This window comes from Serinus canaria, chromosome 2 (genome assembly GCF_022539315.1).
Source record: "Serinus canaria isolate serCan28SL12 chromosome 2, serCan2020, whole genome shotgun sequence".
Classification (NCBI taxonomy): domain Eukaryota; kingdom Metazoa; phylum Chordata; class Aves; order Passeriformes; family Fringillidae; genus Serinus; species Serinus canaria.
In genome coordinates this window covers 17,279,815-17,301,673 of record NC_066315.1, presented here as the reverse complement: position 1 = coordinate 17,301,673, position 21,859 = coordinate 17,279,815, and the positions used below count along the sequence as shown (strand labels likewise).

At 43.1% G+C, this 21,859-nt stretch overlaps 1 protein-coding gene across 1 annotated transcript in view; it reads left to right on the top strand.

The window, feature by feature from the left end:
* Positions 1-8,831: 8,831 nt before the first annotated feature.
* Positions 8,832-21,859, top strand: part of GPR158 (G protein-coupled receptor 158) — a 181,122-nt gene continuing 168,094 nt past the window's right edge. Inside the window, exon 1 of the mRNA XM_018909303.3 lies at positions 8,832-9,703. Within this exon, the coding sequence (XP_018764848.3) occupies positions 8,832-9,703 (872 nt within the window). The remainder of the gene's footprint in view (positions 9,704-21,859) is intronic.

The window sequence follows — 21,859 nt, the reverse complement described above, 5'->3', positions numbered from 1 at the left end:
GGCAAACGTCTGTCTCATCTCTCATCTGCTGTCCCTGCTTTATAGGGTTTGTATGACTTTTGAAGGTTTGGCCCAAAGCTTATCTGGCCATGAGCCTTCTTGTCCATTAGAACTGCTTTCATAAATCAAAACCATGGGTGTTCTAGAGCCTTGTACATAGGACAAAAGGCTGTATGATGATTTTCTTTTTCTCACTGTACTATCTCCAATACCTTACCTTTCTCCTCCAAAATGAAGTCTGTCTGACCTATCCTAAGGCAGAGCCCCTCTTTTTACAAGTTACCGAAAAAAAATCAGGAAAATGAAATTTCTTTGCCTCCACTTTTCCCTTCCATCTGTGATATCATTAATATGTCCCTCTCATTCATTGTTTTAAAAAAATCTACTCCATCTCATGTCTTGCTTTTCTGTTGAATGTGGAATGGGGCAGATGGACAGGGGTAGAGAGAGGATAGTCTGGTTTTCTTCCATAAATCTTATTTCTTCCAAGAAGAAAGAGAAAAAGCAGGATTTTAACTGGGGGCTTATTTTGAATACTTTATCAGCATGAAATCAAGGGCTGCCTCAAACCTCTTGGTCCATGATCAGTAGCTTCTGCTATTTGCTTCTGATTTCAAGTGGACAGCTCTACATGAAACAGCAAAGCTGTTAAAAGACCCACTTAACAACACAGCATAAAGCAACCAAACAGAACTTATTTTGAGATTGTGATTTAGCTCCCAATTAATTCAAATTATTCCTCCCTTTGAAGTTTATTTCCATTAGCTGACATCTGCAAATTCTTAGAACAAAATGTAACAGGATGTAGGTTTTTGTAACGTTTTAATGGGAATTCTGTATATGAGGTGAGTGGGCAAATACTTTTCTATATAAATTTATATAATTTCATTTGCTTCAGTAAAGATATGCTAATCTACATCAGATGACAATTTGTTGTTTTATGGAACAGAGAGAAAAGGCAAAATGATTCCTTAAAATATATTAAAAAAAAAAAAAGAGGAATTGGTATAATAATTGGGAGGGAGAATACTTCATCTAGACATAAAGTTAAATCCAAAGTAGTTACCATGCCATCATATTGTGGGTTACATCTTTGAAAGTTCAAAGAACATTTTTAATGACCTAAATCCCTAAAGCAGCGAGGAAGAAAACAACAGCCAGCAATTTACTGCTGTACACACTGGATCAGGATTGTATGCATTCATGGTTTATTGCTTGATAACAAAATTAATTTTTCTTCAGATATTGCTGGAAGTACTATGAATGTTATTCTTGTTGTAAGAGAACAAATAAGCCCACCTTGTCTGTCCTCTTCTCCAGTGATTATTCTTCCCTGATAGTTCTTGTTAAAAAGCACTGTATTAATTTGAATGCTCATTGTAATCAACTAGTTCATTACAGAAACCCAGGTGCTCAGAAGAAACTTAGCTACTTCATATAACATGTCCTGGTAGAGATGTTATTTTCTGATGCTTATAATGATTTTTAAGCTTTCTTTTTCAGGTGATTCTCCCTTTATCTCATTTTAGTGCATTTATCTCTCGTTCCTTTCTAGCTTGCTTCATTCTGACTCTGACAAGGTGCTGGACTGCTGTTGGGCTGTCTCCTCAAAGTTGTGGCTTTGAAGTTCTTGAGAAGGGTCTCTACCTCTCACTAGCCATAGTGATGTTCTAGGCCCTGGCTATTAATCCAAAGATAAGCACTTCTACCACCTCTGCCTGTGCTTCAGCAGACATCCATCAATCTGTACTCAAATACATAAGTTAGGTGGTTAGGGACAATAAATATTTTTACCCCTGAATGAATCCTGCTCTTGCTGCCGCTAAGACAGAGTATCAGGGGACTGAGCACCACTCCTCTCCACGTGTGCTACTGCTCACCCAGGGATGGCTGCGGGTCTGAGCTCAGCAGCTTCTTTTGCTGCAGGGGCTGGCAGTTCATGTCAGCTTGTAGGCTTTGTAAAACAGGGCCAGAAATACTAATGTCTCCTTTTGCATTTAGCAGTGAATCTTCTTCTACCATTATTAGAGGGGGTTGCCCACTTAATGTCCTTATTTAGCACTGGAAATTAAGGGGAAGTAGGATTTCCTTTGAAGGCAGCTCAGGTACTATGCTAGTAATTTATTCCATTGGCTGCACACTGCCTTAATTGACCCAGGAGTTTCTGGTTTACATTTGTTTTAATTTCAAATAAAGAGTTAGTGGAAAGTGGCTCAGGGTATGCTGATTGCTTTGGGTATGTGTTGTGAGCTGCAGTGCTGCTCTCCTCAGTGCAGGTGTGTTACACTGTGTGTCCTTGCCACAGAGGCACCACCAGCTCTCAGTTTACGTGCACAGCATTTCACAACACTTACATCATGTCTGTAAAGTACAAGCAGAGCGGACTGTATTTTTATTTGTATTTTATATGGACTACATTTAGCCCTGCATTTCAGCATCCCCCATCTTTTCCCAACTGTGAATAAGCTAACAAAGCCTTTGAATAGTGTTTATTTAAACTGTAGAGTCTGCGTCTGCATATTAGATACATCTGCATATCAGATGCATGCTCTCCACAAGCAATTAGGCATCAAAGTCATCAGTGTGTTTTCTGACATTTTCTCCTAATCTAGAATAACATTCTCTGTTGGAGATAAGATGTGATCTTTCAAGCATATACTACCACTTGCTATTTCAAGTGTTTGGGGGGGAGATTCTAAAGTTGGAAAAAAACCATGCTGTGTATTTTCAGAAAAAGAGATGAGAGAAATTATAAAGAAACTAATGAAATAGATCTCACCAGAACACTCACAAAAGAATTAATTAATTGCTTTTTAGTAATCACCTAAAAAATAATAAATTGATTAAGATTAGCCATTGTGAGTTTCTCAAGAAAACTCCACATGAAGCTGAATTTTCTTCTTTGACTCATAACTGACCCCATGGATAGTGAAAAAGCAGTAGATATCTGTATATCTGCATCAGCAGCATACACCACATAGCTTGAGGTTCTCATCAGTAAGCTAAGGAACTATTGTGTAGGTGGTTCATGAGTGGGTAAGCAATTGCTCCTGAACTAATTCTCAAAAGTATCACCTGTGTACTATCAAACCAGGAAGATGTTTCTAGTAGGTTCCCAAAAGATACATTCTATTAAATAGGTTAATGAACAGATTAGCCAAGGAAATAAAAGGTCAAATCATTAGCACATGAGTACAAGAAAAAAGGACATAGTTATAAACATTTTGAAAAATGGAATAGGGACTAAATATAATTTGGAAAAATCAGTGGTTGACTAAAATCACTGGTAAAATTCAGCAAATACAAGTACAAAAAACCTACCCAGAGGTAGCAGAGCTCAAATCCTCAAATAAAAATAGATAATAGATAACTGGGAAGCAATATGTTTTGAAAGGTTATGAGGATTACTCAGCATTACAGACTTGAGTAGTGGTCAATACTGTGATGAAGGTGAAAAAGCAGGCAGACCTCATGGGAGGTGTATTAACAGAGAATTTTACATGTTCTGGAGATGATGCATAATGGGAGGCCTTGTCTGCTATGCCTAGGGAAGCAGAATAACAGAATGGATAATCAAGAGAACAGCAGGGCCAACAACAGTTTTGGAAAGCAAAACATAACCTGATAAGAAATTTGATAAATTTAGCCCAGATAAAGAAAAAAAAGAGTAAGTCAAAGTGGTCTTTTGCACACAGATACTGGTTTATGGTGATTGTGCTCTGATAAAAAGGAAAAGAAACAAAGAAAGTAAAGAAGACTATTATGGGGTCCCCTCACCCCACAGCTGGTGTTAAGGTAATGAAATGTGGAAGAAGGTAATTAGGATGGCTGTGGGGTCTACCTGACTGGAAGTTCTCTTAGAGTAGGCAAGCCAGCCCCTGCCAGAGACAGCTGTGCTGTACGTAGTCCTGCTGCAGTGCTGGAGTGCTCTGCTAGACAACCTTTGCCAGATTTCTTCTGTCCCAAGGTTTCTAAGAAAATATCCAGTGGATTGGAATTTCCCACTACCAGCGAACAGTAACTGACAGGTAAGTTCTTGCTGCTTCTTTTGTCCACTTCTAAGTAAGAATTTTAGTACTCTGCATTTTGACTATTTTCTCCTGACATACTCAGCTGCTGGTTTAAATTCATTTGTGAGAGAAAACAAGAGAACTAGCAAAGCCTGGTTTCCAGTGGATTTGTGTTCACTCCTTCTCTCACCCTCTGCTGTAATATCAGCATTTCTCCCAGCCCCCGTGGACTCTTTGCATTGTTTCCTAAAGTCTCATGGCTCTGTGCCCACTGTCAACAGTACTTGCAGCTCCCCCTTGTCTTTTTGAGTTCCACCCCATCAGTCCCCTTGGCTGTTCCCTCCCTGCTGGATAGGGAGGCTGTCCCACATGTTCCAGCTGCTTTGGGGGTATATTTATGCTTAGGGGTCAATATGAGTGGCCAAAGGAAAGACAAAAGAAACTATTCAACTGTTGAATTCACTCTGAAGCTTTTCCCTCAGCACAAAAATGAACATGGGCTGCTTTCTTTGATCCAGCTATAGAAGCTTGTACATTTGTAGAAGCTTGTAGATTTCTGTCAAACTTACCTGAAATTAAGTAAAGGGATCAGAAGTCATTGACAGACAGACAAAAGATATTGCTGCTGGAATGTTATTTGTTTAAGTACTCAAGCTAAAAGTAGGAGTACTTTGAAGAATCCTTTACTTTTCATGTGTTTTTAAATACCAGAAGCAGCAATTTTGATAAACATTTTGTGAGAGAAATACAAAACAATGTTAAAAGTTTTGGCACTTGCTCTTGTGTGTATTCACTGTATATCTCCTAAATAGTTTAAGATGAATACTAATAAATGAGTCTTTAAATATATTTCACAGCTAAAACAGTCTTTCCTTCCTCCCAACTGGTTTAGCAATGCAGTAATTGTGATGCTTTTAGCATTTCAAATAGTTCAGATAAACCACAATCTTTTTGCATAGGCCATATTTGAAGAAAGTAGGTTACACTTACTCTAGTCTGTTAATAACAGCTAACACTTTGCACTACTGTATTTTCTACACTGTAATTAGATTAACGTAGAGCTGACTTCAGCCCTGGTAGGCAATACAGGGAATTGAGATGCTTCATGTACAAGTACATTGAGTGAAGCAATTGCAATAGTTGAAACAACTCAAAAATATTCAGGACAGTGGTCAGATGCCTCCTGATTCCTTGCAGTGGATGGCTTGATGCAGCACCTCTGGCAGAATTGAGGCAGGAGCATAGAAAGCATTATTCAGTCACAGTAATCTTGTGTCTCAGGGGACTTCCAGTCCATTTTCACATTGCCTTGGTCACAGCTGAACAGATTTCTGACACACTCAACTGATTACATATGACAATCCAGAAATATTAATGCATTTTAATATTAAAATAAAAATATGATGATCACAGGCTTCTACACCTCTCTCAGTCCCTAGTAAACTCATGTAAATAAAATATTTGGTAGATTTCCTTAATCTAGGAGGCTACTATATTTCTATATTGCCAACTCCCTGGATCTAGGCCATGAATGGTAGGCTTTGGGTGCCACAGCACTAGCAAAGTGTTTAGAAAGCCGTAAGAAAATACACATTTGCAATGGCTTCAAATCTGTTTGTGTTTCATTTTGGAGCTGGCTGTACACAGTAGCTGTTTGGGATAGCTCTGACCTGACTGCAGAAGAAAGCCCTACAGGATAAAGGAGGCCTCTTTTAACCCTGTATGATGCAAGACAAGTAGTACAAAACTCAGCCATGATCCTGGCACCTTGAATGAGAAAGTCCTCAATAAACACTTCATCTCCTCCCTCTGACTCACAAGTGCCAGCATCGAGACCAAACACCCAGAGCAGACTGATAGGACAGGAAAAAGAGAGACTTCTAATGCTTGAGATTAAGGGAGACTTCCAGCATCTGGAAGTGTGCACTAACCCATTTGGGTCTTTGCTCCTGGCAAACCTTTGGGTTAAGAACTGCATCTTCTGGGATGTTAGTGAAGGACAAGTGGCAGTGGTGGGTGCCACTGTAGAAAGGTATGTGGAAGGACCAAGAGGTGATCAGGAAATACAAGGAACTTACCATGCAAGTACATTAAGGGGATAGTTGATTATCCTGAGAACGTGTGAATGTGGCCACTGAGCAGGCCTAGTGCAATTCAGACAGGTATTGATAGTCAGGCTAAAGTAGGGAAAGTGAATTTCCAACAGGGAGCTAACCTTTCCTTTACAGCAGCCCTTGTCTGTCAGTAAAGAGAATCAGCCCAGGCACAATGTTAAAAAAAATGTGTTTATTTATTATGCCAGTGATATCTCTCCCTGTAACAGATCCCACGTTAGTTTAGCTCAGCCCTGAGAGCTGCTGCTGTCAAAAGCCCTAGTTCTCTCTTATCCACAGCAAATGATGCATCTTTAGATATTTTCTCAGAGCAGACTTGGAAATACAGACTCCCTGTGCTGTGCTAAACTGTAAATACCAGCTTCTGAGCTTCTCAGTATAAGCAGTTTCTAAATAATCTCACAAACTATTCCCTTGAGGGAAAGCTCAGTACAAGTAAATTATTCTTACATGTTGAATATCCTCTTCAACTGCATGCAGCAAGAGACAAAAATAATTTATAACTTTCTCTCTTAACCAACAATATTATAATTATTAAAGGCATCCATAGGTAAAGACAAAGTGCATAGCATTACTAGGATATATGGACTGCAAATGTAATTTACATTTAGCTATCTTAGAGTGACTATTCTGTCAAGTGTCATTTCAAATAATTCTAAAATAAGATTATGCTTTAAGGAGCAGATATAACTTGTCAGTGGTTTAAAATTAGATAATATATTCTGCATAACTGAAATCTGCTCCTAGGATGTTCATGCACGGGGGGGGGGGGGAGAAAAAAAAGGTCCTCTTTTACTACTCTTTTCATCTGCACTTTTGAATTCCAAAGGGGAATTTTTATATTAAATGGTAATGGAATGTAGTTAGAAGATTTTGCTGTGGATCACCTCCTCCAAAACTCACCCTTTGCTGTCTCCTGTCACAAATCCCTCATCCATTGGCAAGATATTGAGCAGGTGCATAATTCTGCCAAAGAAAATGTACAAAGTTAAGCACACGTTAAAATGTTTTACTAAACTCGATTCTTATTACTAAACATGATGGCTTATCTGGAAAATCCTAACTATGTCTTCTAAGCATTTGTATTATTCTAAGGGGGTTTCCACAGAGCAGGAGGAAAGCTGAGTGATCAGCCTGTGCTGCTTCAGCTCTACACAGGTGCTCTGAAGGTCAGTGTTAAAAGCCACTGGATTAAGGATTTAGTTTTGAAAAGAGCAGCAGGAATTAGCACCTTGGAGTTAAAACACCAAGGGGAAAAAAGAGATCATGGTTACAGAAATACAACCACCCAGCCACCGTAGCTGCAGGGAGAGGGAAGGTGGCTCAGCGGCCGCTCCGGCGGGATGCACTCCGCGCCCAGGGCAGGTGGGACGGCCTGGGCGAGTGGGGCAGCCCGGGCGAGGCGCCCGCGGACGACGGGCTCGGAGATCCCGAAGGCGCAGTTGCCCATTCCCACACAAACGTCGTTCCCTTGGCCAGACGCCTCCCTCCTGGGCAGCCCGGCTGGCCCCACGCGTCCCGCGGGCAGCCGAGGATCAGCCTGCGCCCCCTCCGCCCACCCGAGAAACGCTTGGAAGCGGGAGCGCCTTCCCCACAGCGGCACGCAGCTCTGACAGGCATCAGCCCACGCTGCGGATCTGGCTGGAACTGCCTTCCCCCGCAGCGCCGGGCTTCTCCTGCTCCCCGCAGCGGAGGGGCTATTCAGGGCACCTCGTTCCCCCTCCTGCGCTCGCCCCTCGGGTCCCGCCGCTCGCCCCCGGCGCACCGGCACCGCCCCAGGCCCGACCACCAGGTGTCGCTGCCACCCGCCGCGGGCGACCCCCGGGCCCGGCGGAGCCCCCGCGGATTCCCCGCCCGCACTCCCGAGCCCCGGGAAAGCGGAGCGGCTCCCACCGGGGCGGGCGCCTGCCCCGCCTTCGTCCCAAGCTAAACCGGCTGCAGGTGAAGCCAGGTGCCTCGACGCCTCTCCACGGCAGCAGCGCCGCCTCCCCCGGCATCGCACGGCACCGTCTTCCTGCCCCGTGAGTGGCTGCCGGCTGACTGACAGGCAAGGCGGCCACATAGGGCGGCCGCTGCCTGGCGTACACCTATAAGGGCCGGTGGTGAGGAGCGCTGCGCGGTGTGGGGCTGCCCGTGGCGGAGCCGCCCGGTGACTATCCGTCCTCCCACGGCCGGGCGCCCTCGCTCGCAGAGCCTAGCGCTGGCGGAGGCGGGCGCCTGTCCGCTGGCTCCCAGGCAGCAGCCCCGCCCGCCGATCCCCGCAGCAAGTGGCAGTCCCGCGCCACGGGCCCCCCTCTCCGGCAGCGGCGCTCGAAGGATGCGGAGCGGCGGAGCGCGGGCGGCGGCGGGGCGCCGCGGGGGGACCCGCCGCTGCGCCGGGCGCGGGCGCCGCCGCCCCTGCGCGCTGCGCCGGGCAGGAGCTCAGTGAGCGCGGTGGCCGCGGCGGGAGGAGGCGCAGGAGGGCTCGGCTCTGCTGTCGCCGGAGGGGCTGCGCGCCGCTCCGCGCCGGCGGTGGGGCTGTGCGGAGCCCCGCGCTGGGGAGGTTGCGGGCGGCACCGCCACAGGTGACTCGCGGGCCGGGGGTCGCGTTCCGCCCCGCTGCCGCTCGGCCGCCTCTGCGCGTTCGCACCCCTGCGCCGCGGCCGCCTGCGCGAAGCTCATCTTCAGCCGCCTCGCCGTGCCGGCGCGACCGGCAGCACCGGGGGACATGGCTTTGCTCCGGCTCCTTCTCCTCTTGCTCCTCGCCCAGCGCGGGCTGGGGGCTGCCGGTGACCGAGGGCAGGCAGTGCGCGGCCGGGAGCGGGCGCTCGGAGGGAAGCAGCCTATTTACAACCACATCAAGAGCCGGGAGCCTCTGCCGGCTCCGCGGAGCCGCTCTACAGAGAGCACCATCTTGGCGCAGCGGCTCGCCGAGGAGGTGCCCCAGGACGTGGCCTCGTTCCTCTACACGGGCGACTCCCGGGAGTTGCGGAGAGCCAACTGCTCCGGGCGGTACGAGCTGGCCAGCCTCGCCGGCAAGTCGCGCTTCACCTCGCACCCCTCCCTGCACGGCGCCCTGGGCACCCTCACCCACGCCACCAACTTACTCAACATGATCCTCCAGAGCAATAAGTCGCGGGAGCAGAACTTGCAGGAGGACCTGGAGTGGTACCGCGCCTTGATCAGGAGCCTGCTGGAGGAGGACCCCAACATCTCCAGGGCCGCTATCACTTTCAGCACGGAGCCTTTCTCCTCCACTCCCCAGGTTTTCCTCCAGGCCAGCAGGCACGAGAGCCAGGTCCTCCTGCAGGACTTGTCCTCCACGGCTCACCGCCTGGCCAACGCCTCTGTGGAAACAGAGTGGTTCCACAGCTTGAAGCGCAAGTGGAGGCCGCACCTGCACAGGAAGGTCTTAAACACGGGCCCCAAAACTTTGGAAAACAGTTGGAAGAGGCGGGAGAGCTTCACTGCTGATAAGAACCACATCCGGTGGTCCTCACCTTACCTGGAGTGTGAGAATGGGAATTACAAACCCGGCTGGCTAGTGACTCTCTCGGCGGCTTTTTATGGGCTGCGGCCAAACCTTCTTCCCGAGTTCAGGTAAGAGGAGTGTTCCCTTTACTTTCTGTGGAGAAGGGGAAGGAGGATGGGGGTGGTTTGGTTCTGCCCCCCTCCTAGGGAAGGGCATTATGGTCTCTGGGTGTCCTGATCAACCCCAGCCGCACGGGTTGCTCAGTCACACCGCAGAGCAACCTCAGGCCTTCCTGTTGAGCCCTACCTTCGTGCCTTCGGGAGCTGTTGCTCCTTAAAAGAATCGCAGTCGTCTCCGTCTGTAAGACAGCGTTTGCTTTACCTGCTCCCATTGGAGCAGGCGTGCATGTGGGTTACGTTCCTGGTGTGCTTGTGGGGAGAGGTGAGCACAGCTGCCAATTAAAGTTTATCTGTGTCTGCAAGAGGAAAATGTTCACTTTGTTTTTTCTTACTATACTGCAAAATTGTACCTAGCTGGACCCCAGCTATGCTTTTAACCTGCTGGCAAATAACATTCCCAGTAATAAGGACATTACTAGTGCTGGTAAACTGCTTTTCTGGTCTCCAGAGCACATCCACTGTGGGGTGCTCGAGCCTGGTCAGTGGTAGTAGACTTGTAGGTAAATCAGTGCTGGTGACTGCCGTTCTGTCATAGTTTGTGTGGCTGTAAGCTGAAGTGGCAGTAGGAGAGCTTTCCTTTTGCACCTCCAGCTTTATATTTGATACCTGACATATGTAAAGGTTTGCTTATTTTTTAATTCTTTATATACTTTTTGTTGCTTTTATGTACTTTGCCACTGAACTGCAACTAGGAAGGTAGAAAAGGCTCTTTCTTGTGTCTTCATATTTTGACACCAAATAGAGATTTGCTCAAAGAATGAGAGCAACCTGTGGAGTGTGAGATGCCAGTTTTTCCCCTGGCATTCCTGTGAGGGGTTCACAGGTAGCTCTGTCCAGTGGGGAATGTGCACTGCCCAAAAGCAGCTGATATTTCTCAGGATGAGAGAGGAGCACAGGATTTCTTTTGTGTTATGAATTAGTAGCAGGTAAAGATTGATAAGAAGGTAGCAGACACCAGAGAGATTTTGCCACATGTAGGTGCCTAGGCAATAGCGTCTGCAAATGCTCTTTCTCTTGGCTTAGTCCAGTGTGATCAAAGAGACGTGAGCGCAGTAATAAATCCCTGAAAAAATGCAAAATTTGTTGAATGGATAATGGCTGCTTGTTTCTCTGTTGAATTGCTTTTTGCCCAGAAATTTTCACACTTATGGGGATGATAGGGTTAAGGTAAAATGAGCTCAGCTGTAGACTGTTTGTTGCTGAACTCCTCTTGAGACCAAAGCCCAGGAATAGGTCTACTGTGGAGCTCTTCTGGACCCTAGGGAGTCCAGAGAAGTCAGGAAGCTTGTCAGAGATCATTGAAATGCAGTGTGCATGCAACTGAAATTTGATGAACTTTGGGATGTGGCTGAGTGTTAATGCAGGCTGATATTCTCTTGTTGGGGATAGAGTTTGGCAGAACCACTAGGCTGGAGGTGCGGTGGCAGCCACAAACCAGCTCTCTCAGAGTATAAATTTTGAAATAAAGTTTAACTCAAAGAAGCTTCAATATTGACTTGATTGAAGAGGAAATAAACCCATGTTTTAAGAGAAAGTCTAAAGCTCCAATCCCAGCTCTGTGCCAAGATTCTGTGGTGCCAGGAAGCATCTCAGTGGTGTAGGTTTCTGCTGTGGTAGCTTTGGCCTGCAGAACGTACCAGGTCTGTTTTGGTAACCCTGGCCAGCCACGGCAACCAGTAGATGTCCTCCTGGATGCAGTACAGAGCACTGCCTTCCCTCCCTGCCTCATCTTCCCAGCCTCTGCTTGCCACGTGGGGGATGCTTCCGTTGAAGAAACAGAATAGCCTGTTATAGCTCTGACACTTCAAGGGGCATTCACTGAGCTCATCTAACCTTGGAGAACCACTTCTTTTTTAGAAGATCATGAGATGGAGTATGCTGTGCAAGTTCAAAGTGTTGTGTTGCTGTTCTACTGAACAGTTAGGACAAAACTAAGAAAGATTTGTTGTGTCAGCAGAGATGAGTTTGTAAGCATTTCTAAAAAAACGGGTTATGTTTTTTGCCAAAGTATTAAAGAAACAGGTAGAAGTAGTAAAGTTATAAATACATACACATTCTGGCAAGGCTGAAGGATAGTTCCTGTGTTCCTGATTTCAGGTATGCTAGATGAAAGATGGGCTTTAACATAAGGTTATGACTTGGGATATTGAGAAAGTAACTTCTCAGCTACATGGAAAATGGTAGATACAAAATATGCTTCAAAGACTTGTAGTTTGTCTCAATATTTACACAATGTTTTCATTACTTAATAGGCAGACAGCCTCAATGTGAATTTTTAAGAGAAAAAATTACTTAAAGCATGAGCACATAATAGAAGAATGTAACATCTAGTGTGGTTACTGGCAAATTATTGTGTGAATTACTGAGATGCCTCTTGAAGTAAGCTTTAGTTCCTCTCACTGTCAGTCTTTGAGTGACATAATATTTTGACTTTAAATTCTTATTTAAGACCCATATGAAAAAACAGTGTTTGTTAACCTCCATCTTTTGGGGCAGCTGTATTGGTTCTCCCAAAAATGTGTCTTTGAACTATCTGTCAGAAACACTTCAGTGAATCAGTTACCATGCTCCTCCCATTTAGTAGTCTGGTGTGATATTAATGGTAATTTAGTGTAGGCCTCTTTAATATTATACTAACAGTTTTTGTACTTTCTTTGCTCACATTAGGTTTAAGGCATGGTACATTAGGGTGAAATACATTCCAGGAGCATGCTATATCCATGAAAGAGAGTTCTTTCACATTACAGAAGGAAAAGCCCATTGCTCCTTCTTGTTATCTCTTCTGTGGCAGTAACAGATGGGTTTGTTCATGTGGCCTGGCAATGGGAAGAGTTTGAGGGCAATCCTGATGCTCAATAATGAAGGCAATACTGGTAACTACTACTGGCTGTGTTCAGTGCATGCTGCTGCTGCAGTGCTGTTGTCAGTGATGTTCCCAAAGTGCAGCACAAAGCAGCAAGCTTTCTTCTTAATATTGTGAAGAGTTACGTGCTTTTGGCCTGAGGATGGGAGTGTTACAGGCCAGGGGGCTCCTGCAAACAGCTCATCTCGTTTCACCTCTCCCCTTCCCAAGAGATTACTGCCAAAAGGCCCCAAGTGAAGGCCAAGGAGAAGATGTGGTTGTCTTGCCATGACCAACACTGTAGATAAATACTGAGATGAAGTGGAGAAATCAAAGGCAACTTGATTGTACTGATAAGTGTACCAGAGCCACATTAGCCTACTACAATGCCAAGCTAGCAGTGCTGGCTTTCTACAGCTTCTTAGCAGTGCTTGCTCATATTGTGTTGTCTCCATTTGCTGGTCCCAAAATGCATGGAGAGGACATTACTGCTTGTAAGGTGCAGTGTAGGGTCTTGTTCAGAAATCAGGATCCACAGAGACTCAAAGTAATCACTTGATGTTACTCATCCCTCCTGTCTAAACTGATGCCATTTACAGCTGAAATTGCTGGCTGAATGTGCCCAGTCACTCTACTACTGTAGTGCTGCAGGGGGTAGAGCCCAGGAGCATCTGTCACAGATCTTCTGTGCCCCTCCTCTGCTACTGCCTATCACATGGTCAGAATGAACCATTTTTTATGGCACATGATGACCCAGCTGTCCTCCTTGCAGCCCTACTGAGAAAGTGGAAAAGTGTGAGAGGTTGCATGTTGTAAATATGATTCCTTTTCTAAAGATAATTTTTTGGTGCCTGGAGAAAGAAATTAGAGGTCTTTGTTGCTTTAGCAGTCCAGGAGACAAGTGGGAAAGGTCATGTCTTCATCTAGAAGAAAGATGATGAAATAGTCAGCTAATAGGAACATACAAGTTAAAAAAAGTCCTCCTGGGTCACTGAGTCAGTCTTTTGCTATCACAAGCCCACTTAATGTCATCAGTTGACAAATCTCCATCTCTAAGTGGGTGGGTTTCCCTCTTGACTTTTCAGTTCACTGGCATGCTGGACCTAGGGGTTGGATAACTTCTCCCTATTTCTGATCTAAATTTATTCACTCACAGTCAGTTCTCATGCATTTGTTCTGGTCCAGAACTGTCCTCCATCTGACTTAGCACCCTTAGCTGGTGTTTACTGTCCTGATTTATTTATGGGCAGTGGCCCCTTCACCACCTTTGTGTACTAGACTACACAAACTGGCTTTCTTAGTCTCTGTCATAAGCTCTCTGTTGCCATGGTCCTTCGAGTCCCGTTCCAGTATTTCCTGAGCATGGTTAGTCAGATTCATGTGCACTCTTTCAGGCTTGTGCAATGACATCAATTATCCCCAAACTCTGATGAATGAGTTGCTGCTTTTGCAGTTCAAAATGTTCCCTTGTGTGCTGTTCTCATTTTCTTTAACGTTGTGTTGAAATACATCTACATTTTGGGAACTGGTCATTGGTCTTGCATGATTTCTCACTGTGGAAGTCAGATTGTCTTCAGGATATGAAGCACTGGCTTTCTTTCCCCCTCCCACTATATTCCAGCTGGTTTTGTGCCAAATCCAGCACAGCATTTATTATCTTTTTTAAAGGTTTTTAGGAAGAATCCAGTGGAATAATGTCTGTTTTGGCAGAAAGATACTGAATCAACAAACTGAATAAGTTGAAGGTGTGTTTTTTTTTTTTTTTTTTTTTTTTTTTTTTTTTTTTGTTTCTTTTGGATTTTGTTTTTTAATTTAATTTTATTTTGAATGGAGTCTTGTTCTGGATCACTTGCAGGTAACTTCAGAATGAAGTTTGGCCAGATTGTGCTATATCTTAATATTTTCTGCCTTCCAGAGGTTTGCTACTTCTCTCAGGTATTGGAAAGATATCCTTTGATGCAAAGATAATCTTTACTGCACAGTTAAATTGAGCTGTTTCTTCCCTAAAGGCAGTGTAATGTAGTGATTTCTACTGTACCATTAACAATTACTTGGACCACTCCAGTGTTAGACTATGATGGGACTCTTAGTTAAAAAAACATTACTAAAAGCAGATTAAACCATGGAGGTAGAAGTATTTATGACAAATAAGTAATTTCTTAGGGGTTATATGTGTTATATGATTTATTATTCTGCTAAATATTTCAGAGCTATTAAATTGCTTGGTAAAAAACCCCAAACAAATGTAGATGTGAAAAAAAAAATTAAAAATGGGTAATTTTTTTTCTTTTAGATGTGGTTTAATTTCTTCCTTTACCCCCTTTATAGTTTTCCCTCATGTCTCTTTAGTCTGAGTACTGAACTAAGAGAAAATTAATTTTAATTGTTTAAGGAGACTTAAATTTTTTGTACCATTGTGATATGATGTTAGTTGTATAATGCAGAAAATATTTTTAAATTGTGAGGTTGACTTTTTTTATAACATGTCTTGGCCCTTGATTGAAGATGTGGGTGGATTTAGAACAGGTTTCAAAAATGAAAAGGAATAATTTATTTTCTAGAATTTCTGAAAGTCTTGGATTTGTGTTCCTGAAAAGAAGTTAAAACAAAAAAGTCTCTTATTAGGCTGTCTGTTTGTGGAAACCCTCAGGATATTTTAAGTATTTTTTAGGCAATTAATTATGTCCCTGCCAGCATTTTTCATATGAGGTCATGGAGAGGGATAGAAGATGGATCTTCATGAAACATAGGAAGGGAGCAATAAATATGGATTTCTCTTTCAGAACCATGATTCAGCTTTCTTCAGTACTGGAGAAACAGAAGTGGATCTTTGAAGAAAGAAGTTAAATGTTGCCATGAGAGGATTAAAACACATATTGCATTCATGTCCACAATTACATAGCACATGCTAAGTTGCAATAAAAGCATTTTTTGGTTTTTTGGGTCAAACTTCTGTTTCCAGCTCCTGTGTTTTCCACTCCCATTGCCCTTGGGCCAGACTTCCAGCAGAGCAGGTTATCAAAGCTCTTTTGAAGGGGATGGACATGTGGCAGTCCTTACTATCTGGGTTTCAGCTCCAGGGTGTTCATCTATTCTATTTGTGAGTGTGGGCTGAGACAGAAATGTTCCTAAATGTAAGAAAATGTATTGTTGTGTTAGGTCAAATAAAAGGTTTCCATGGCCCTTGCTCCAAAAGCAGCTTCTGGCAGGTACTAAAGGAAAAATGTCAAGTTCTTCTCTCCTGGTTATGTGCAATTTACCAATGATAAGCAACAAAAAGAAATTGTTTTCTTTCAGAACTTATCTGAAGGACTGGATAGTAAGTATATATTAAACTGGCCTTCATTATTCTTATCCATGTTTTAACACATTTTTGTCTTCTGTAATATAGTTTAGCTTTGTATTCTATAATATATTTATGCATTCCATTGTAGCCATCTATTGTGGGTTCCATAGATTTCGAGTTTTAAACACATTTCATGAATCTAAATTCATTGGGAGACCCCATATTCTTGAATGAATACTTTCCAAAATGTTTATTGCATCTTTTCTGCCTCAGCCAGGTTTAGTTGTGGGTTATATTAAGCATTTTTATCACTTGCAGACTTTGTCATGGCCACTCATTTGTGAAGTCCAACTTCTTAACTTCCCTGCATGTGAAAGCTGATTTTTGTTTCATTGATTCTTTCAGGACTGATGAAAATAATTCATTTTTGTCAAAAGCTGTCTCTGCTCTGAGCAGTTTTTGTATCTTGGTTGTGTATTGTGTTAGAGATTCTACTTCAGCCTTCCACTTTCTGAGGTATTTGAAATGTTTTTAGTAGAGCCTGTCCTTCTAACATGCGGTTTCTAAAAATATCTTGATATCTTCGTTTTGGCTTACATTCTCGTAGCTTGTATGTTCCTCCTTGCCCAGGTTCATGCCTTTCAATTTCCTTTTTTTTTTCTTTTTTTTTTTTTTTTTTGTTTTTGAGGTTGGTTTTCACTTACTTCTGAGTTTTAAAATGACCTTGTTACCTTTAAATAAATTTTCATGGTCAGTCACAGGATTTAGTATAGTTAGGCTGAGACCATCCATCCTGTATAGGATTCTTCTATTGCAAAAGCTCTTTGTGTTCCTCATGTATTTTCTTCTGTTATGCTCTGTTCCTTGGGACCCTTTCTTTCCACCTGCCTGTTTTGACCCCATGGATGGTAATGGAAACATTAAAAAAAAGTAACCTGAATTTGGCTCCAAGACCTCATTTCATAGAAATAATCTAATGTGAGTGGTACTTTCCCATCACTGATCCCTGGCATTCCTGTACAAGGTGATGCTTTGGGACTGAGTTAAGATGGTAGCAGCAACTTGAGCATCCTCAAGTGGGAAAAAAAAAACCAACAAACCACCAAGCTCAAACCATCCCCACTCCTCAGAGTATCTAAGAAAATCTCTGACTAAACTGCAGGGGTATCCCCAGTGAGGCAGCACTGCGTGCCATAAATATGAAGGCAGATTTAAATTTGAAATAATCCGTCAGACAGTAGGATTCAGCATTAAGTATTCTGCCCTTGTAGTACTGTTTCAAATGGTCTAGAGAGACTTTCTTTGCAGGTGAATCCTAATTTAAGTACCACACTGCTGTACCTTACTGTTCAGTTCATTTTAAGTGGAAGCTGGTTCTCCTATGAAAATGTGTGTTGAAAAGCAGCAGTCATGGCTATGGAATGAGGAATTAGGGAAGTGTCTGTCCTGTTAGTAAGGAGTTGGTGGTGACCCTGTGACCAGGCCAAAGTTGTGTCTCATGTCCCAGCAGCCTTTTGTGAGTCTGGCTGCTTGTGCACGGTAACAACTTTAAGAGTGTCCAAGTGATGCAGAACCCTAAATCTTAACTTTCAAAGACAAGCTGAACCTGCAGAAGCTGCTGTTTGTCTGTAAGACTTAGGGCTGAAATTCATTTGTGAATTTGACACCAGGGTTATTTTTGGGTGCTGAGTTGATGGTATGTGGGAGGAGCCTCAGGTGTCAGGTAGTATGCAGTATTTGAAGATTAATATTCCTGAAAATGGCAACATCCAAAATGAGAGTGGTCAGAAATGGCATATGCCCTGAAAACATTGGCTATGCAAAATACGGTGTGTATCTGTCTAGAGGAGTGGGCATTTGCAGATTTCTGATGGCTGTAGAGAACTTGTTTTTCTTATCTCCTTGTTTTCTGGTAAAGAGGACTTATGAAGGACAGCATGGAGGGCTGAATGAATATGACAGCAAGTGTCTAAGCAGCTGTTTAGGTGTGGGTGATGATGCTCACTTCAGTGTGTGATAACCATCCCTTATACTTTAAATAACTAAGAAGTGCTCACAATGCTTATGGACACAAAAGTGTACAAGCTTAAAGGGCAAACTGTGTGTTTATCTGAGTTGTGATGACCTCTATGCCAAAAAAAGCTTTTGCAGATCTAGAGCACAAGGATACTGTTTATCACCATTTAAGTGTTGGCAGGCTATTATTTTGTGCAATTCTGGATTAAGGTGACTGGGAGAAAATGAACATGTTCCCCTGATTTTTTTTTTTTTTAATGATGTAACAGTAGAGGCAAAAAAAATATTCTGTAGATAGCTTTTACAACATGTTGTTACAATGAAATATTATAACTACTGAAACCATCAAGATAGCTAGTAGTTTGGGAAAATAAGCTTAAATCAATTTCTGGCACAGATTTCAAGGCAAGCAGCATGCCAACAAACAGTAGTACTGGAAATACAGACAGGCATTAAAGCCTCTTAAATCAAACCTCTGACCTGACAGAAAATCCTTGATGACATCATTCTTCAGTGATTATCTTATATGTAATTCAAATAATTCTTTCTTAACTGCGTGTTTAACATAGACGTGCAATCATTAGACACCTCTTTTGTGTTTGTAAGGACTGTAAATTGTGTCAGGAAACAAATACCTATTGTTTCAAGGAGATTAACAAAATATACTTACTTGCCAGATGGTCCACAATTACCAGTAATATTGTTACTAACTTATGGCTGTGGCTAGTGTTCAGCCAGGCAGCATTGCCAGTGTGGATGAATGTGTTGCTCTGACAAGCTGAGTCTACTCTTCCACCCTTGATATTTGTCTTGATTGCTTACACCAAGATAGCAACGCTGCAATTATTCCCAATTAGTTCAATAAATATAACACAGGTCCTTATACATTCTAGGAGGATGTGTTCTTTCATATGTTCCATTTTCTGAATGCTGAATCAAAAATAACTGAAAATGTGGGTGGCTAAACAGGCTGTGCCAGCTACTGTATTAATCACAGATGAATTTCAGAAATCGATCGTGTACATATTAGTGTGCTCTGTGCAATAGCACTGGGGCATGAGTCTGAGATGGTATTTTAAAATGGATCTCAAATGAACTCATAGAAGTCTTGTACCATCATGACATCTTTTATAAATGCCACATATACACTTAATGAAGCTTTGCTTTTGAAAGCACTGTATCCTTAGGTAGTTTTAGACCCTGGTACTACTTCAGAACTGTGTTGTTACCATGCAACATATATTGTAGAGGTCTAGTGAAAAAAGAATAATATGTACCATGGGGGGCAACAGTTGAAATCCTGTGGCAGCTTGTAACTGTTAGGAGAGATTGCTTTCCTGCTCCTGCACTGTCCTGTTTCTTCTTGCTGTGATTTTCACCCCAGAAACTCACAAAGCTCTGAGAAAAGGGAAAACCAGAACAACTTAGCTATGTCAAACGTTCAGGTTGTGCTACAGAAGAGCTGCAGATGGGAGAAGAGTGTAGGTAAAAAAGTTTGCATTGAATTCATGAAGATTGGGTTTTGTGAAAGACAAACATTCTTGTAAGAAAAGCTTTAGTACAAGAGAAGCAGAAGGAACATGTGTTTAGTTTGAAATGAAATAATTTTTAGTATTTCTGGAAGAAGTATTCTGAAAATATTTTTGAGCTTCGATAGCTTAACTGTGATCCTGACAAAAATTAAGCATAAATTGAAAGTGCAGGTGGAAGAGAGCCAGATAACCTGGGAGGAATATGAGACTGTGTCTGAGCATGGCTGTGATCATGAGTATCTTGCATCAGCAGTAGTGTGGCCAGCAGGACCAGGGAAGTGTTCATTCCTCTGTACTCATCACTGGTGAGGCTGTACCTCAAATCCTGTGTTCAATTTTAGGTCCCTCACTTTAGGAAAGATACTAAAAGGGCTGGAGCAAGTCTAGAGAAGGGCAGTGGTGAAGGGTCTGGAGTACAAGTCCTGTGAGGAGGGAGCTGGGGGAGTTTAGTCCAGAGAAGAGGAGGCTCAGGGGAGACCTTAACTGCTCTTTATGACTGCCTGAAAGGAGGCTGGGGTGAGGTGGGGGCTGGTCTCTTCCAAGTGACAGGACAAGAGGAAATGTCTTCAAGTTGTGCCAGAGGAGTTTTTCATTGGATATTAGGTAAACTGGCTTCACTGAAAGGATTGTCACACATCAGAACAGGCTGCCAGGGTTGAGTAACCATCCCTGGAGGTATTTAGATGTGGCACTTAGGGACACGGTTTAGCGGTGACTTTGGCAGTGCTTGGTTAATGGCTGGGACTCAATGACCTTAAAGGTCTTTCCAAGGTCTTTGGAATGAAAGCTGCTGAATGGAAATGTGTACTTTGTGACACAAGATATTGGAAAGTCCAAGACCTATAGGCCGATCAGTCTCACCTCAGTCCGCAGGAGGATGAGTGTTCATTTGCAGAACGGGTCCTGTCCTCAGCCCACACACTAATACTTGTGTTAGCTGATAAAGGTCCAGAAAATATTAGAAACATACCTGGTGGGATCTACACATGACCAGATGAGTGATCTGTTGTCTCTACTGCTATGGGCATCTGAATCAGGCACCTTCTTGCCAGGTTAAATTTGTAATCCACTGACATCAGTATTTTAAAGAGATAATCTGTGCAGTATGACAGTTTTTCCTCTTGAGGTTATTGCTCACCCAGAACATGGAAAAACATGTTCCTTGGGGTAGAAGCATGGTTTGAACAGTCCCTGGTGAAACTGCTGTTCAAAACAAGTGTACAAAGGCAAAAACTAAAAATATATCAGAATTTTCCGGAAGTGTGGTGTGTGCTATTTTAAATTAAACTTGCTAGAACCAACATTTAAGTATTTCAAGCAATTTCTAAATGTGCCCAGCATTATATTGTTTAGATTCTAGTCAGGAGACTGAGTGGATTTAAGTGCTCCTGTACTGTCTAACTTCCTACTGTCTGTTTTATGTAATTTTCTCATGCATTCTTCTGACCACTTACACAATGTAGTTGTGTTTTTCCATTTACTGTATAGCATGCCTGAAGATGAATGTCCAAATTCAGCTGTTGTGGACTCTGGCTGTACTGGGGTCAGATATGAGGGAACAGCATTGTCCTGGTTTTGATCAAGCTCACTCTTATATTCTAATTTTGATTGTACATATCTTCTCATATATATGGCTCCATAGCTATCTTGTTGCTATTATTGTGTTATGAGCATTAATTAAAAGAGGGAACACACTTTGAGGTGAATGAGGTGCTTCTGAGATAGAGGCTGGGCCATGCTCTTGTTAGTTCACAGCCTGAGAGAAGGGAGATGAGGGTGTTTGTGGTAGTGGAAGTCCAGACTGTGGAAATGAAAACATCTGTCCCAAGAGGCTGAACTGATCGACTTGAAAGAAATGGTGTTCTAGATGTAAGAAATTAGCACAGAGCAGTCATCCACTATGAATGAGTTTGTGTAATGATTTAGCAGCTAGAAGTTGCATATTGACATTTTTGTCAAGTCTGGACTACAGCAAAGCAGTCAGAGATGATTACATGCTCTGACAAAATGATGCTATAAATGTCCTAGGTCATTCTGAGGAATATGTAAATCTTTGAAGGGTTTTTTTTTAAAGATAGAACTACAGTCTTGTACCTTTTTTCTTCTGATAATCTTCAAGTTTTTTAAACAATAGAGTGTCACCTTTGAGATTGGCTTGTTAGCTTTTCTTTCGAAAGAATGTTTGAGGTAAAGTGTGGATGGTGAAACCTAGAGACTTCTTGCTATAGGGCTTACACAATTTAGATGGTCCTTGAGGACGTGTGTGTAGGAAACTTTTTTTTTCCTTCACAGACATCAGTGGTCTATTGGTGGCTTGTGCAGCTTTCTGATGTTGTATTAGGTTTTATTGCAGGGCCAGCTGGCAGAGGTGTGGAGAGAGGGCTTGGATGCCTGCTGGAGGAGGATGTTGAGCTGCAGAGAAGAGGCCT